Below are 17,822 nucleotides of genomic sequence, written 5' to 3'. Positions count from 1 at the left end.
GGGGTGTCTCAAAGAGCCCTGCAGGTACTCGGGCGGCCATCAGCTGACAGTGGTCCCTTCTGTGGTTGAGACATGGCCGCAGGGTGTCTATGGGGGTGTCTCAAAGAGACCTGCAGGTACTCGGGCGGTCATCAGCTGACAGTGGTGCCTTCTGTGGTTGAGACATGGCCGCAGGGTGTCTAAGGGGGTGTCTCAAAGAGCTCTGCAGGTACTCTGGCGGCCATCAGCCCACAGTGGTGCCTTCTGTGGTTGAGACGTGGCCGCAGGGTGTCTATGGGGGTGTCTCAAAGAGCCCTGAGGGTACTCGGGCTGACATCAGCTAACCGCGGTCCCTTCTGTGGTTGAGACATGGCCGCAGGGTGTCTATGGGGGTGTCTCAAAGAGCCCTGCGGGTACTCGGGCTGTCATCAGCTGACAGTGGTGCCTTCTGTGGTTGAGACATGGCCGCAGGGTGTCTATGGGGGTGTCTCAAAGAGCTCTGCAGGTACTCGGGCTGTCATCAGCTGACAGTGGTGCCTTCTGTGGTTGAGACATGGCCGCAGGGTGTCTAAGGGGGTGTCTCAAAGAGCTCTGCAGGTACTCGGGCGGCCATCAGCTGACAGTGGTCCCTTCTGTGGTTGAGACGTGGCCGCAGGGTGTCTATGGGGGTGTCTCAAAGAGCTCTGCAGGTACTCGGGTGGCCATCAGCTGACAGTGGTGCCTTCTGTGGTTGAGACATGGCCGCAGGGTGTCTATGGAGGTGTCTCAAAGAGCTCTGCAGGTACTCGGGCGGCCATCAGCTGACAGTGGTCCCTTCTGTGGTTGAGACATGGCCGCAGGGTGTCTATGGGGGTGTCTCAAAGAGCTCTGCAGGTACTCGGGCGGCCATCAGCTGACAGTGGTGCCTTCTGTGGTTGATACATGGCCGCAGGGTGTCTGTGGAGGTGTCTCAAAGAGCCCCGAGGGTACTCGGGCTGACATCAGCTGACCGCGGTCCCTTCTGTGGTTGAGACATGGCCGCAGGGTGTCTATGGGGGTGTCTCAAAGATCCCTGAGGGCACTCGGGCTGTCATCAGCTGACAGTGGTCCCTTCTGTGGTTGAGACATGGCCGCAGGGTGTCTAAGGGGGTGTCTCAATTAGCCCTGAGGGTACTCAGGCTGTCATCAGCTGACAGTGGTCCCTTCTGTGGTTAAGACATGGCCGCAGGGTGTCTATGCGGGTGTCTCAAAGAGCCCTGAGGGTACTCTGGCGGCCTTCAGCTGGCAGTGGTCCCTTCTGTGGTTGAGACATGGCAGCAGGGTGTCTATGGGGGTGTCTCAAAGAGCCCTGCGGGTACTCGGGCGGCATCAGCTGACAGTGGTCCCTTCTGTGGTTGAGACATGGCCGCAGGGTGTCTGGAGGTGTCTCAAAGAGCTCTGCAGGTACTCGGGCGGCCATCAGCTGACCGTGGTCCCTTCTGTGGTTGAGAAATGGCCGCAGGGTGTCTATGGGGGTGTCTCAAAGAGCCCTGCGGGTACTCGGGCGGCCATCAGCTGACAGTGGTCCCTTCTGTGGTTGAGACATGGCAGCAGGGTGTCTATGGGGGTGTCTCAAAGAGCCCTGAGGGTACTCGGGCGGCCATCAGCCCACAGTGGTGCCTTCTGTGGTTGAGACATGGCCGCAGGGTGTCTATGGGGGTGTCTCAAAGAGCCCTGCAGGTACTCTGGCGGCCATCAGCTGACAGTGGTCCCTTCTGTGGTTGAGACATGGCCGCAGGGTGTCTATGGGGGTGTCTTAAAGAGCTCTGCAGGTACTCGGGCGGCCATCAGCTGATAGTGGTGCCTTCTGTGGTTGAGACATGGCCGCAGGGTGTCTATGGGGGTGTCTCAAAAAGCTCTGAAGGTACTTGGGCGGCCATCAGCTGACAGTGGTCGCTTCTGTGGTTGAGACATGGCCGCAGGGTGTCTATGGGGGTGTCTCAAAGAGCCCTGCAGGTACTCGGGCGGCCATCAGCCCACAGTGGTGCCTTCTGTGGTTGAGACATGGCCGCAGGGTGTCTAAGGGGGTGTCTCAAAGAGCCCTGCGGGTACTCGGGCTGTCATCAGCTGACAGTGGTCCCTTCTGTGGTTGAGACGTGGCCGCAGGGTGTCTATGGGGGTGTCTCAAAGAGCTCTGCAGGTACTCGGGCGGCTATCAGCTGACAGTGGTGCCTTCTGTGGTTGAGACATGGCCGCAGGGTGTCCATGGGGGTGTCTCAAAGAGCTCTGCAGGTACTCGGGCGGCCATCAGCTGACAGTGGTGCCTTCTGTGGTGGAGACATGGCCGCAGGGTGTCTATGGGGGTGTCTCAAAAAGCTCTGCAGGTACTCGGGCGGCCGTCAGCTGACAGTGGTCCCTTCTGTGGTTGAGACATGGCCGCAGGGTGTCTATGGGGGTGTCTCAAAGAGCCCTGCAGGTACTCGGGCGGCCATCAGCTGACAGTGGTCCCTTCTGTGGTTGAGACATGGCCGCAGGGTGTCTATGGGGGTGTCTCAAAGAGCCCTGCAGGTACTCGGGCGGTCATCAGCTGACAGTGGTGCCTTCTGTGGTTGAGACATGGCCGCAGGGTGTCTAAGGGGGTGTCTCAAAGAGCTCTGCAGGTACTCTGGCGGCCATCAGCCCACAGTGGTGCCTTCTGTGGTTGAGACGTGGCCGCAGGGTGTCTATGGGGGTGTCTCAAAGAGCCCTGAGGGTACTCTGGCGGCCATCAGCTGACCGCGGTCCCTTCTGTGGTTGAGACCTGGCAGCAGGGTGTCTATGGGGGTGTCTCAAAGAGCTCTCCAGGTACTCGGGCGGCCATCAGCTGACGGTGATGCCTTCTGTGGTTGAGACATGGCCGCAGGGTGTCTAAGGGGGTGTCTCAAAGAGCTCTGCAGGTACTCGGGCGGCCACCAGCTGACAGTGGTCCCTTCTGTGGTTGAGACTTGGCCGCAGGGTGTCTATGGGGGTGTCTCAAAGAGCCCTGCAGGTACTCTGGCGGCCATCAGCTGACAATGGTCCCTTCTGTGGTTGAGACATGGCCGCAGGGTGTCTATGGGGGTGTCTCAAAGAGCCCTGCAGGTACTTGGGCGGCCATCAGCTGACAGTGGTCCCTTCTGTGGTTGAGACATGGACGCAGGGTGTCTATGGGGGTGTCTCAAAGAGCTCTGCAGGTACTCGGGCGGTCATCAGCGGACAGTGGTGCCTTCTGTGGTTGAGACATGGCCGCAGGGTGTCTATGGAGGTGTCTCAAAGAGCCCTGCGGGTACTCGGGCGGCCATCAGCTGACAGTGGTCCCTTCTGTGGTTGAGACATGGCAGCAGGGTGTCTATGGGGGTGTCTCAAAGAGCCCTGAGGGTACTCGGGCGGCCATCAGCCCACAGTGGTGCCTTCTGTGGTTGAGACATGGCCGCAGGGTGTCTATGGGGGTGTCTCAAAGAGCCCTGCAGGTACTCTGGCGGCCATCAGCTGACAGTGGTCCCTTCTGTGGTTGAGACATGGCCGCAGGGTGTCTATGGGGGTGTCTTAAAGAGCTCTGCAGGTACTCGGGCGGCCATCAGCTGATAGTGGTGCCTTCTGTGGTTGAGACATGGCCGCAGGGTGTCTATGGGGGTGTCTCAAAAAGCTCTGAAGGTACTTGGGCGGCCATCAGCTGACAGTGGTCGCTTCTGTGGTTGAGACATGGCCGCAGGGTGTCTATGGGGGTGTCTCAAAGAGCCCTGCAGGTACTCGGGCGGCCATCAGCCCACAGTGGTGCCTTCTGTGGTTGAGACATGGCCGCAGGGTGTCTAAGGGGGTGTCTCAAAGAGCCCTGCGGGTACTCGGGCTGTCATCAGCTGACAGTGGTCCCTTCTGTGGTTGAGACGTGGCCGCAGGGTGTCTATGGGGGTGTCTCAAAGAGCTCTGCAGGTACTCGGGCGGCCATCAGCTGACAGTGGTGCCTTCTGTGGTTGAGACATGGCCGCAGGGTGTCCATGGGGGTGTCTCAAAGAGCTCTGCAGGTACTCGGGCGGCCATCAGCTGACAGTGGTGCCTTCTGTGGTTGAGACATGGCCGCAGGGTGTCTATGGGGGTGTCTCAAAAAGCTCTGCAGGTACTCGGGCGGCCGTCAGCTGACAGTGGTCCCTTCTGTGGTTGAGACATGGCCGCAGGGTGTCTATGGGGGTGTCTCAAAGAGCCCTGCAGGTACTCGGGCGGCCATCAGCTGACAGTGGTCCCTTCTGTGGTTGAGACATGGCCGCAGGGTGTCTATGGGGGTGTCTCAAAGAGCCCTGCAGGTACTCGGGCGGTCATCAGCTGACAGTGGTGCCTTCTGTGGTTGAGACATGGCCGCAGGGTGTCTAAGGGGGTGTCTCAAAGAGCTCTGCAGGTACTCTGGCGGCCATCAGCCCACAGTGGTGCCTTCTGTGGTTGAGACGTGGCCGCAGGGTGTCTATGGGGGTGTCTCAAAGAGCCCTGAGGGTACTCTGGCGGCCATCAGCTGACCGCGGTCCCTTCTGTGGTTGAGACCTGGCAGCAGGGTGTCTATGGGGGTGTCTCAAAGAGCTCTCCAGGTACTCGGGCGGCCATCAGCTGACGGTGGTGCCTTCTGTGGTTGAGACATGGCCGCAGGGTGTCTAAGGGGGTGTCTCAAAGAGCTCTGCAGGTACTCGGGCGGCCACCAGCTGACAGTGGTCCCTTCTGTGGTTGAGACATGGCCGCAGGGTGTCTATGGGGGTGTCTCAAAGAGCCCTGCAGGTACTCTGGCGGCCATCAGCTGACAATGGTCCCTTCTGTGGTTGAGACATGGCCGCAGGGTGTCTATGGGGGTGTCTCAAAGAGCCCTGCAGGTACTTGGGCGGCCATCAGCTGACAGTGGTCCCTTCTGTGGTTGAGACATGGACGCAGGGTGTCTATGGGGGTGTCTCAAAGAGCTCTGCAGGTACTCGGGCGGTCATCAGCGGACAGTGGTGCCTTCTGTGGTTGAGACATGGCCGCAGGGTGTCTATGGGGGTGTCTCAAAGATCCCTGAGGGTACTCGGGCGGTCATCAGCTGACAGTGGTGCCTTCTGTGGTTGAGACGTGGCCGCAGGTGTCTCAAAGAGCTCTCCAGGTACTCGGGCGTCCATCAGCTGACAGTGGTCCCTTCTGTGGGTGAGACATGGCCGCAGGGTGTCTATGGGGGTGTCTCAAAGAGCTCTGCAGGTACTCTAGCGGCCATCAGCTGACAGTGGTGCCTTCTGTGGTTGAGACATGGCCGCAGGGTGTCTATGGGGGTGTCTCAAAGAGCCCTGCGGGTACTCGTGCAGCAATGGGCTGACAGTGGTGCCTTCTGTGGTTGAGACATGGCCGCAGGGTGTCTATGGGGGTGTCTCAAAGAGCCCTGAGGGTACTCGGGCTGTCATCAGCTGACCGCGGTCCCTTCTGTGGTTGAGACCTGGCAACAGGGTGTCTATGGGGGTGTCTCAAAGAGCTCTGCAGGTACTCGGGCGGCCATCAGCTGACAGTGGTCCCTTCTGTGGTTGAGACATGGCCGCAGGGTGTCTATGGGGGTGTCTCAAAGAGCCCTGAGGGTACTCTGGCTGTCATCAGCTGACCGCGGTCCCTTCTGTGGTTGAGACATGGCCGCAGGGTGTCTAAGGGGGTGTCTCAAAGAGCTCTGCAGGTACTCGGGCGGCCATCAGCTGACAGTGGTGCCTTCTGTGGTTGAGACATGGCCGCAGGGTGTCTATGGGGGTGTCTCAAAGAGCTCTGCAGGTACTCGGGCGGCCATCAGCTCACAGTGGTGCCTTCTGTGGTTTAAACCCTTGTTGAAGGGAGTATGATGTCTATGAAGTTATCTTAAAGAGCTTGCCTTATTCCTGCTAAGAAGCAGTCTCTAACCTTGTTAAACCTCAACCAGTTGTAAAAGCAATGCTTGTTAGTTGAGAAGCAGAAGCGCCTGGCTGTCACAGGTGTCCTAGTATCTATCACCTTACTTTCACTCTCTCTGCTTCCCACGCTGGGTCTGTGCCTCAGCTGATCACTCTCCGACCTTCTATCTCTTTTATCCCATCCTTCACTTTGACTTTCCTTTGAAGGTCAGCATTCACTCTCTTTGGTGAGGTGTATGCAGCTGTCTGAGAGTCTGGGGTGCCTGGCGAGGTGGCCGGGGTGCCTGGCGAGGTGGCCGGGGTGCCTGGCGAGGTGGCCGGGGTGCTTGGCGAGGTGACCGGGGTGCCTGGCGAGGTGGCCGGGTGCCTGGCGAGGTGGCCGGGGTGCCTGGCGAGGTGGCCGGGGTGCCTCGCGAGTTGGCCGGGGTGCCTCGCGAGTTGGCCGGGGTGCCTCACGAGTTGGCCGGGGTGCCTCGCGAGTTGGCCGGGGCACTTCACATTCAGATGTAAATATGAGATATTTATCCGATGCTTCTGTTGGGACAAAATGCATTCAGCACAAGATAAATAACTATTTGAAAACTTGTTTAAAAAGATGTCCATGCAAATCTACGGCTTGTTTTGAATTGTTTTGTGTCTGAGTCGTCTGTCGTCTCATGTATACGTTTTGTTCGTCAGGAGTTTCGGAGATGTGTTCCACAGAATGAAGGACCTTTGCAGATACATCAGCAACTTCGACAGTGAAGCGCATTCCAAGTACAAGAACCAAGTGGTCCATTGCACGCTCCTGGTGTTCTTCAAGAGCGCGTTCCAGTACGACAGCAGCATCCAGCCCTCTCTCTTCCACGGTGGGTTTCCAGTGCTCTTTGTTTTATAAAGAGTGTGTGTGCGCAGATCATGAATCGACAGTAACCTGGATGGTGGACTCTGTGCGTCTGAACAAAGAATGTATACTACGCTCATTATTGTGCGTATTTTACTACAAATGATACACATCTGTTCTTGGTCCGGTCAATGGTTATGGTGGCGTAGTGTATGCATGAGTGTACCAGGAGGACTGTCCCAAGTGTCCTGCTGGGTTTTGTGATGTATGTGAGTGCAGACTAGGATGCTCTTATTGGCTGTGCTGTTTGGAGCCCCTTGATAGCGGACTGTTGAGTATGTAAGCTGTTTCGTTTGTGAGCTCCTCTGCGTAGTGTGCTGTGCTGGAGGCTTGAGTGTGTGACTCTTGGTGGCAAGTATTGTTAATCTCCAAAGGTAGGTGGCTGTACGGCCCATCTATGGCTGCATAAGACGCAGCGATCAGTTCTGTCTTGGCTTGGGTGATGGTGCTGTCCTGTAGAACAAAACAAATAATGTAGGGTTATGTGTCAAGCAGAACATTAATTATTGATCCATAGTGACACAGTTTACCTCAACCCATCTGATGCAATGCTCTAACCTGGTTTGTTCCACTCAGTCACATATTATACCATTGTATGTCGTATAACATTACTACCAGTATGGCAGACGCTCTGCCTCTCAAGGTTCAAGTCAGTTGTGCGTCAGAAGCCCTTTGCGTTTATAATCAGACTCTGACTCCATGAAGACTGTGCCCACCTTGCATGTTGTTGTGGATTCCAGCTTGGTCACCCCTGAATCTGTCAAACTGAAGGTGCAGATTCAAGAACAGAGTGAAAGAGACGCAACGCGAGAAAACTGGGAATTACTTGGGGTAGTATATGTGACTGAACCCCGATGCATATTAGAACATTGGAATGTTTGGAGCTCCATTGTAGACAATGGAGTGCTCCGGGCGTCTACGGGCTGGTAAAGGCTGCAGAACAACATTCCAATGTCTTACAAATGCCTCTCGGAGCTCGAGGGGATTTAAATCCCCTCGAGCTTTGAGAAGCCTTTGTTTATGTGTTAGAACATTCTGCCCTCTAGTGGCAGAATGTTCTAATAGCCTTATAGCCCTTCATAGCAAGGCTATACCAGCTATTAAAGTCCCGCTCCCTTGTTAAAGTCCTTCGCCTTCGGCTCTGGCCTTTAACGCAGAGCGGGCCTTTAATAGCCGGTATATCCCGCTACGGCGAGCTATAAGGCTATTTTAAACTGATCTCAGAGATTCACTCCTCTCTGACAACAGAGCTAAAGGAAAGCATGCGTGCGGTCTATGCTCATTCGAGTTGTGGCTACGAGAATGCAAGTGTCTCTATGGAATTAGATGAATTTCTATTTCATTATTATTTGTTTTCTTTTTTTGATTTTTATCAGAAGTCATTTTTTAATATAAATTATTATTGTTTTCATGGTCAATGATCATTATAATTCTTTATTACTTACAATTTTATAAATTGTTATTTCATATTGTTATACAAATATCTATATTTCAAATATCTCCATTGATGGCTCCCTGCTTGGGGGGAGGACTCCGTCTTAAAATACTGCGAAGCTTGTGTATAGAGAAGCCGGGTTGTTTTCAGCCGGCCTGGCTGATCTAACACACTTGTGAGGCGACCGCATGAAATGCTTTCATTCCTGTCGCCCTCCTCAGGCACAAACGCTCCGAACCAGGTTCCACTGATTCTCCTGGAAGATGTCGCCAACGCCTTCAGCGACATAGAGGTCGAGCCGGGCAAACACGTGCACAAGAAACGCAAACTCCCGGAAGGCAGAGAGAAGACCATGGTTTGTTTCTTCTTGTGATCCTTAATCCTTCTGTAGGTGTGTTTTCATGTCCTGCCTCTTCCTTTGAGCAGTAACCTTTAAATGTAGTTTGCGGGAGGAAAACGTCCACTGTGTAAAATCTGGTTTCTGGTATTAAGAGTTTTGTTTAAACAAATACTTCAAAGTGAAGTGGTACAAGCAAGAGATGTCATGTTTAGTGTCCAAGGTGACACCCTGGCTTGAGGTTCTTGATCTCGCAGCCCACATCGCAGATTCCAGAGTCTGATGGAGGAAAGTGCCCCTTTCTGACATGGTCACCCCCACTATCTGGCGACACACCAAGCATTTTGCGCATAGTCCGTTTTCGATCACCGTGATACTTAGTTATCGCGCAATTTAAAAAACCGGTGATTCACAACACATTGACCGCGAGGCACGGCCCAGCAGGATTTTTGCAAGAGCGCTCCATTAAACTATCGGTAAGCACAACCCACCTCCGCATTAGGCAACACTTTGATTTATCGCCTGTAAAGGCCCGGCTTTTAATATGGGTCTCCCATTATTTTTCAGACACATCGTTCGGGTAATTTTGAAGTGAAGGTAATTTTTCGTTTCGTTTTTTCAATATCAATCATGACCGTGACACCACAGAGTCCCTTAAGGATTATGTTTTTATGCATTACAGAGCAGTGATATGGCTGTGCTCCATTCAAGCAGACAGTGAGGTTCACTCTAGACGGTTGCAACACACACGTGAGTGAGCGTTGTTTTCTACATGAGAAACTGATTCATCAACATGATCGTTTGCACTGCTAGTATAAATGCACATCGAGCAATCAGTATGCATTTACAACTTTGTCGTGTCTTTGACTAAATCATTACCAATAGCAATTCTGCCATTGAAAAGTTATGTTTTTTTTTGCATGGTTAACTCTAATGTGCTTAGTGACAGGAACTGATTGTAACAGAGGAGCTAGGCACTCAACACTGAGTAGTGGCTAAATTGAAATTAGCAAGCAGAAAGTAAATTTGCATATCATTTCTTCCACAGAGGCCCCCGAAGAAGGGACGCTGGTCCCGAAATGCATCGGCCGGGGTGCCTGGCGAGGTGGCCGGGGTGCCTGGCGAGGTGGCCGGGGTGCTTGGCGAGGTGACCGGGGTGCCTGGCGAGGTGACCGGGGTGCCTGGCGAGGTGGCCGGGTGCCTGGCGAGGTGGCCGGGGTGCCTGGCTAGGTGGCCGGGGTGCCTCGCGAGTTGGCCGGGGTGCCTCACGAGTTGGCCGGGGTGCCTCGCGAGTTGGCCGGGGCACTTCACATTCAGATGTAAATATGAGATATTTATCCGATGCTTCTGTTGGGACAAAATGCATTCAGCACAAGATAAATAACTATTTGAAAACTTGTTTAAAAAGATGTCCATGCAAATCTACGGCTTGTTTTGAATTGTTTTGCGTCTGAGTCGTCTGTCGTCTCATGTATACGTTTTGTTCGTCAGGAGTTTCGGAGATGTGTTCCACAGAATGAAGGACCTTTGCAGATACATCAGCAACTTCGACAGTGAAGCGCATTCCAAGTACAAGAACCAAGTGGTCCATTGCACGCTCCTGGTGTTCTTCAAGAGCGCGTTCCAGTACGACAGCAGCATCCAGCCCTCTCTCTTCCACGGTGGGTTTCCAGTGCTCTTTGTTTTATAAAGAGTGTGTGTGCGCAGATCATGAATCGACAGTAACCTGGATGGTGGACTCTGTGCGTCTGAACAAAGAATGTATACTACGCTCATTATTGTGCGTATTTTACTACGAGTGATACACATCTGTTCTTGGTCCGGTCAATGGTTTTGGTGGCGTGGTGTATGCATGAGTGTACCAGGAGGACTGTCCCAGTTGTCCTGCTGGGTTTTGTGATGTATGTGAGTGCAGACTAGGATGCTCTTATTGGCTGCGCTGTTTGGAGCCCCTTGATAGTGGACTGTTGAGTATGTAAGCTGTTTCGTTTGTGAGCTCCTCTGCGTAGTGTGCTGTGCTGGAGGCTTGAGTGTGTGACTCTTGGTGGCAAGTATTGTTAATCTCCAAAGGTAGGTGGCTGTACGGCCCATCTATGGCTGCATAAGACGCAGCGATCAGTTCTGTCTTGGCTTGGGTGATGGTGCTGTCCTGTAGAACAAAACAAATAATGTAGGGTTATGTGTCAAGCAGAACATTAATTATTGATCCATAGTGACACAGTTTACCTCAACCCATCTGATGCAATGCTCTAACCTGGATTGTTCCACTCAGTCACATATTATACCATTGTATGTCGTATAACATTACTACCAGTATGGCAGACGCTCTGCCTCTCAAGGTTCAAGTCAGTTGTGCGTCAGAAGCCCTTTGCGTTTATAATAAGACTCTGACTCCATGAAGACTGTGCCCACCTTGCATGTTGTTGTGGATTCCAGCTTGGTCACCCCTGAATCTGTCAAACTGAAGGTGCAGATTCAAGAACAGAGTGAAAGAGACACAACGCGAGAAAACTGGGAATTACTTGGGGTAGTATATGTGACTGAACCCCGATGCATATTAGAACATTGGAATGTTTGGAGCTCCATTGTAGACAATGGAGTGCTCCGGGCGTCTACGGGCTGGTAAAGGCTGCAGAACAACATTCCAATGTCTTACAAATGCCTCTCGGAGCTCGAGGGGATTTAAATCCCCTCGAGCTTTGAGAAGCCTTTGTTTATGTGTTAGAACATTCTGCCCTCTAGTGGCAGAATGTTCTAATAGCCTTATAGCCCTTCATAGCAAGGCTATACCAGCTATTAAAGTCCCGCTCCCTTGTTAAAGTCCTTCGCCTTCGGCTCTGGCCTTTAACGCAGAGCGGGCCTTTAATAGCCGGTATATCCCGCTACGGCGAGCTATAAGGCTATTTTAAACTGATCTCAGAGATTCACTCCTCTCTGACAACAGAGCTAAAGGAAAGCGTGCGTGCGGTCTATGCTCATTCGAGTTGTGGCTACGAGAATGCAAGTGTCTCTATGGAATTAGATGAATTTCTATTTCATTATTATTTGTTTTCTTTTTTTGATTTTTATCAGAAGTCATTTTTTAATATAAATTATTATTGTTTTCATGGTCAATGATCATTATAATTCTTTATTACTTACAATTTTATAAATTGTTATTTCATATTGTTATACAAATATCTATATTTCAAATATCTCCATTGATGGCTCCCTGCTTGGGGGGAGGACTCCGTCTTAAAATACTGCGAAGCTTGTGTATAGAGAAGCCGGGTTGTTTTCAGCCGGCCTGGCTGATCTAACACACTTGTGAGGCGACCGCATGAAATGCTTTCATTCCTGTCGCCCTCCTCAGGCACAAACGCTCCGAACCAGGTTCCACTGATTCTCCTGGAAGATGTCGCCAACGCCTTCAGCGACATAGAGGTCGAGCCGGGCAAACACGTGCACAAGAAACGCAAACTCCCGGAAGGCAGAGAGAAGACCATGGTTTGTTTCTTCTTGTGATCCTTAATCCTTCTGTAGGTGTGTTTTCATGTCCTGCCTCTTCCTTTGAGCAGTAACCTTTAAATGTAGTTTGCGGGAGGAAAACGTCCACTGTGTAAAATCTGGTTTCTGGTATTAAGAGTTTTGTTTAAACAAATACTTCAAAGTGAAGTGGTACAAGCAAGAGATGTCATGTTTAGTGTCCAAGGTGACACCCTGGCTTGAGGTTCTTGATCTCGCAGCCCACATCGCAGATTCCAGAGTCTGATGGAGGAAAGTGCCCCTTTCTGACATGGTCACCCCCACTATCTGGCGACACACCAAGCATTTTGCGCATAGTCCGTTTTCGATCACCGTGATACTTAGTTATCGCGCAATTTAAAAAACCGGTGATTCACAACACATTGACCGCGAGGCACGGCCCAGCAGGATTTTTGCAAGAGCGCTCCATTAAACTATCGGTAAGCACAATCCACCTCCGCATTAGGCAACACTTTGATTTATCGCCTGTAAAGGCCCGGTTTTTAATATGGGTCTCCCATTATTTTTCAGACACATCGTTCGGGTAATTTTGAAGTGAAGGTAATTTTTCGTTTCGTTTTTTCAATATCAATCATGACCGTGACACCACAGAGTCCCTTAAGGATTATGTTTTTATGCATTACAGAGCAGTGATATGGCTGTGCTCCATTCAAGCAGACAGTGAGGTTCACTCTAGACGGTTGCAACACACACGTGAGTGAGCGTTGTTTTCTACATGAGAAACTGATTCATCAACATGATCGTTTGCACTGCTAGTATAAATGCACATCGAGCAATCAGTATGCATTTACAACTTTGTCGTGTCTTTGACTAAATCATTACCAATAGCAATTCTGCCATTGAAAAGTTATGTTTTTTTTTGCATGGTTAACTCTAATGTGCTTAGTGACAGGAACTGATTGTAACAGAGGAGCTAGGCACTCAACACTGAGTAGTGGCTAAATTGAAATTAGCAAGCAGAAAGTAAATTTGCATATCATTTCTTCCACAGAGGCCCCCGAAGAAGGGACGCTCGTCCCGAAATGCATCGGCCGGGGTGCCTGGCGAGGTGGCCGGGGTGCCTGGCGAGGTGGCCGGGGTGCTTGGCGAGGTGACCGGGGTGCCTGGCGAGGTGACCGGGGTGCCTGGCGAGGTGGCCGGGTGCCTGGCGAGGTGGCCGGGGTGCCTGGCTAGGTGGCCGGGGTGCCTCGCGAGTTGGCCGGGGTGCCTCACGAGTTGGCCGGGGTGCCTCGCGAGTTGGCCGGGGCACTTCACATTCAGATGTAAATATGAGATATTTATCCGATGCTTCTGTTGGGACAAAATGCATTCAGCACAAGATAAATAACTATTTGAAAACTTGTTTAAAAAGATGTCCATGCAAATCTACGGCTTGTTTTGAATTGTTTTGCGTCTGAGTCGTCTGTCGTCTCATGTATACGTTTTGTTCGTCAGGAGTTTCGGAGATGTGTTCCACAGAATGAAGGACCTTTGCAGATACATCAGCAACTTCGACAGTGAAGCGCATTCCAAGTACAAGAACCAAGTGGTCCATTGCACGCTCCTGGTGTTCTTCAAGAGCGCGTTCCAGTACGACAGCAGCATCCAGCCCTCTCTCTTCCACGGTGGGTTTCCAGTGCTCTTTGTTTTATAAAGAGTGTGTGTGCGCAGATCATGAATCGACAGTAACCTGGATGGTGGACTCTGTGCGTCTGAACAAAGAATGTATACTACGCTCATTATTGTGCGTATTTTACTACGAGTGATACACATCTGTTCTTGGTCCGGTCAATGGTTTTGGTGGCGTGGTGTATGCATGAGTGTACCAGGAGGACTGTCCCAGTTGTCCTGCTGGGTTTTGTGATGTATGTGAGTGCAGACTAGGATGCTCTTATTGGCTGCGCTGTTTGAAGCCCCTTGATAGTGGACTGTTGAGTATGTAAGCTGTTTCGTTTGTGAGCTCCTCTGCGTAGTGTGCTGTGCTGGAGGCTTGAGTGTGTGACTCTTGGTGGCAAGTATTGTTAATCTCCAAAGGTAGGTGGCTGTACGGCCCATCTATGGCTGCATAAGACGCAGCGATCAGTTCTGTCTTGGCTTGGGTGATGGTGCTGTCCTGTAGAACAAAACAAATAATGTAGGGTTATGTGTCAAGCAGAACATTAATTATTGATCCATAGTGACACAGTTTACCTCAACCCATCTGATGCAATGCTCTAACCTGGATTGTTCCACTCAGTCACATATTATACCATTGTATGTCGTATAACATTACTACCAGTATGGCAGACGCTCTGCCTCTCAAGGTTCAAGTCAGTTGTGCGTCAGAAGCCCTTTGCGTTTATAATAAGACTCTGACTCCATGAAGACTGTGCCCACCTTGCATGTTGTTGTGGATTCCAGCTTGGTCACCCCTGAATCTGTCAAACTGAAGGTGCAGATTCAAGAACAGAGTGAAAGAGACGCAACGCGAGAAAACTGGGAATTACTTGGGGTAGTATATGTGACTGAACCCCGATGCATATTAGAACATTGGAATGTTTGGAGCTCCATTGTAGACAATGGAGTGCTCCGGGCGTCTACGGGCTGGTAAAGGCTGCAGAACAACATTCCAATGTCTTACAAATGCCTCTCGGAGCTCGAGGGGATTTAAATCCCCTCGAGCTTTGAGAAGCCTTTGTTTATGTGTTAGAACATTCTGCCCTCTAGTGGCAGAATGTTCTAATAGCCTTATAGCCCTTCATAGCAAGGCTATACCAGCTATTAAAGTCCCGCTCCCTTGTTAAAGTCCTTCGCCTTCGGCTCTGGCCTTTAACGCAGAGCGGGCCTTTAATAGCCGGTATATCCCGCTACGGCGAGCTATAAGGCTATTTTAAACTGATCTCAGAGATTCACTCCTCTCTGACAACAGAGCTAAAGGAAAGCGTGCGTGCGGTCTATGCTCATTCGAGTTGTGGCTACGAGAATGCAAGTGTCTCTATGGAATTAGATGAATTTCTATTTCATTATTATTTGTTTTCTTTTTTTGATTTTTATCAGAAGTCATTTTTTAATATAAATTATTATTGTTTTCATGGTCAATGATCATTATAATTCTTTATTACTTACAATTTTATAAATTGTTATTTCATATTGTTATACAAATATCTATATTTCAAATATCTCCATTGATGGCTCCCTGCTTGGGGGGAGGACTCCGTCTTAAAATACTGCGAAGCTTGTGTATAGAGAAGCCGGGTTGTTTTCAGCCGGCCTGGCTGATCTAACACACTTGTGAGGCGACCGCATGAAATGCTTTCATTCCTGTCGCCCTCCTCAGGCACAAACGCTCCGAACCAGGTTCCACTGATTCTCCTGGAAGATGTCGCCAACGCCTTCAGCGACATAGAGGTCGAGCCGGGCAAACACGTGCACAAGAAACGCAAACTCCCGGAAGGCAGAGAGAAGACCATGGTTTGTTTCTTCTTGTGATCCTTAATCCTTCTGTAGGTGTGTTTTCATGTCCTGCCTCTTCCTTTGAGCAGTAACCTTTAAATGTAGTTTGCGGGAGGAAAACGTCCACTGTGTAAAATCTGGTTTCTGGTATTAAGAGTTTTGTTTAAACAAATACTTCAAAGTGAAGTGGTACAAGCAAGAGATGTCATGTTTAGTGTCCAAGGTGACACCCTGGCTTGAGGTTCTTGATCTCGCAGCCCACATCGCAGATTCCAGAGTCTGATGGAGGAAAGTGCCCCTTTCTGACATGGTCACCCCCACTATCTGGCGACACACCAAGCATTTTGCGCATAGTCCGTTTTCGATCACCGTGATACTTAGTTATCGCGCAATTTAAAAAACCGGTGATTCACAACACATTGACCGCGAGGCACGGCCCAGCAGGATTTTTGCAAGAGCGCTCCATTAAACTATCGGTAAGCACAATCCACCTCCGCATTAGGCAACACTTTGATTTATCGCCTGTAAAGGCCCGGTTTTTAATATGGGTCTCCCATTATTTTTCAGACACATCGTTCGGGTAATTTTGAAGTGAAGGTAATTTTTCGTTTCGTTTTTTCAATATCAATCATGACCGTGACACCACAGAGTCCCTTAAGGATTATGTTTTTATGCATTACAGAGCAGTGATATGGCTGTGCTCCATTCAAGCAGACAGTGAGGTTCACTCTAGACGGTTGCAACACACACGTGAGTGAGCGTTGTTTTCTACATGAGAAACTGATTCATCAACATGATCGTTTGCACTGCTAGTATAAATGCACATCAAGCAATCAGTATGCATTTACAACTTTGTCGTGTCTTTGACTAAATCATTACCAATAGCAATTCTGCCATTGAAAAGTTATGTTTTTTTTTGCATGGTTAACTCTAATGTGCTTAGTGACAGGAACTGATTGTAACAGAGGAGCTAGGCACTCAACACTGAGTAGTGGCTAATTTGAAATTAGCAAGCAGAAAGTAAATTTGCATATCATTTCTTCCACAGAGGCCCCCGAAGAAGGGACGCTGGTCCCGAAATGCATCGGGCCAACCAACCCAGCAATCGCCGATCATTTGTCATGAATGTACTATGATAATTGAAAAAGATTTTTTGATTATGAATTATGTGTATTGAAACATACTATGCTTAACGAGCAAAGAAAATGTATGAATATAATTTAGAGTAATTCATGTGAAATAAGGTCTCAGAATAAATATGAGAATTAAGCATAAAGATTGAATCAGAAGAATCATTGCAAAGGGGGAAATACCGTAACTATTGGCTGTGCGCCTGGTATGGTTGTGATATTGTTACCACTAACCAATCCCCAACAGTTTTGATAAGCTCAGGGACAGGCAGCCCAGAGTTACCAAGCAGCACGCAAAAGAAGGACATTAACTTTGATGAGGAAAGCTACAAGCCTAACCATTAAATAATAAATAACTGGAGTGCTCAAGACCTATCCCATAAATTCGAATCTCATTCTCAGTCACTGCCTACAACTGGTCTGAGCACCCAACCAAGAAAATAACATGGCAACATTTGAAAGTATAGCAGGCACCACCGGAAATCGTGCTTACACCAAAACATACACAGATGAACAAGTGACAGAAATGTATGCACTAATAAAAGCCACGAAATCTTTTGAGTCCCACCAAGGCTCCACAATTCAACAATTAAGACAACTGGAATTCATCATGCGTCGTGAACTCAATCAAAGACTTCATGCGTCAACATTAATCCAATATCATAAACATCAACGCATCCCAAGAGGTCTGAGACTTGCAATTAAACCCCTTTTGTTTCGCCTTCAGCACAATAAGAACTTCATGGATAGATGGTATGCGGTATTAAATAAATGCTCGCTAGATCTAATTCTACTAATCGTGGAGGAACTATCTAAAAGCATAAAAGAACTAGAAGAAGAGATATTCAACTTACAGCGAGATTTATCTAAACGTATGGATGGAGAAGAATGGCAAAATGAATTGGACTCAATCAATAAAAAATTGGAGAGTTATGAGAAAGACTTGCAAGAAAGGAAACTAAGAAAATTTAAACGAGATACCATCGATTATCGTTTAAACGAAGTGTACACCTGGGCAGAAATGTACGCACAACGTCGTCCATCTTCCAAAAAACAATTTACTTCATCGGAAGAGAGCGTAGTGTCAGATGGTGATATATCCACTTCTAGAGCTCCAGTACAAAGAAAAGAAACACCCAGTACCAACAAAGAGACAGCAACAACATCAGCTACACCACCGACAACAATCTCCACTGAGGCTTTTTTAGAACAAGGCCAACAGGTACCAAAAGCCCCGGACCCAACAGCAAAAGCGGGAGGAAACCAACAAAAA

At 49.9% G+C, this 17,822-nt stretch overlaps 1 protein-coding gene and 1 long non-coding RNA gene across 2 annotated transcripts in view; both read left to right on the top strand.

Annotated features, from left to right (window-relative positions):
• The window catches only part of LOC144819158 (integrator complex subunit 10-like), a gene marked incomplete at its 3' end in the record, with an annotated part of 321,688 nt that overhangs the window by 203,405 nt on the left and 100,461 nt on the right, over window positions 1–17,822 (top strand). The window contains exons 4-5 of the mRNA XM_078677130.1: window positions 6,507–6,676; window positions 8,368–8,501. Of these exons, the coding sequence (XP_078533256.1) occupies window positions 6,507–6,676; window positions 8,368–8,501 (304 nt within the window). The remainder of the gene's footprint in view (window positions 1–6,506; window positions 6,677–8,367; window positions 8,502–17,822) is intronic.
• Window positions 9,979–12,653, top strand: LOC144819170 (uncharacterized). The gene is made up of 3 exons (XR_013607221.1): window positions 9,979–10,144; window positions 11,836–11,969; window positions 12,519–12,653. It is a non-coding gene; the product is annotated as an uncharacterized LOC144819170 (long non-coding RNA).

The sequence above is a fragment of the Lissotriton helveticus genome, chromosome 2_1 (assembly GCF_964261635.1).
Source record: "Lissotriton helveticus chromosome 2_1, aLisHel1.1, whole genome shotgun sequence".
Lineage (NCBI taxonomy): Eukaryota > Metazoa > Chordata > Amphibia > Caudata > Salamandridae > Lissotriton > Lissotriton helveticus.
The sequence above is the reverse complement of the archived record's forward strand: the minus strand, read 5'-3'. Positions and strand labels throughout refer to the sequence as shown.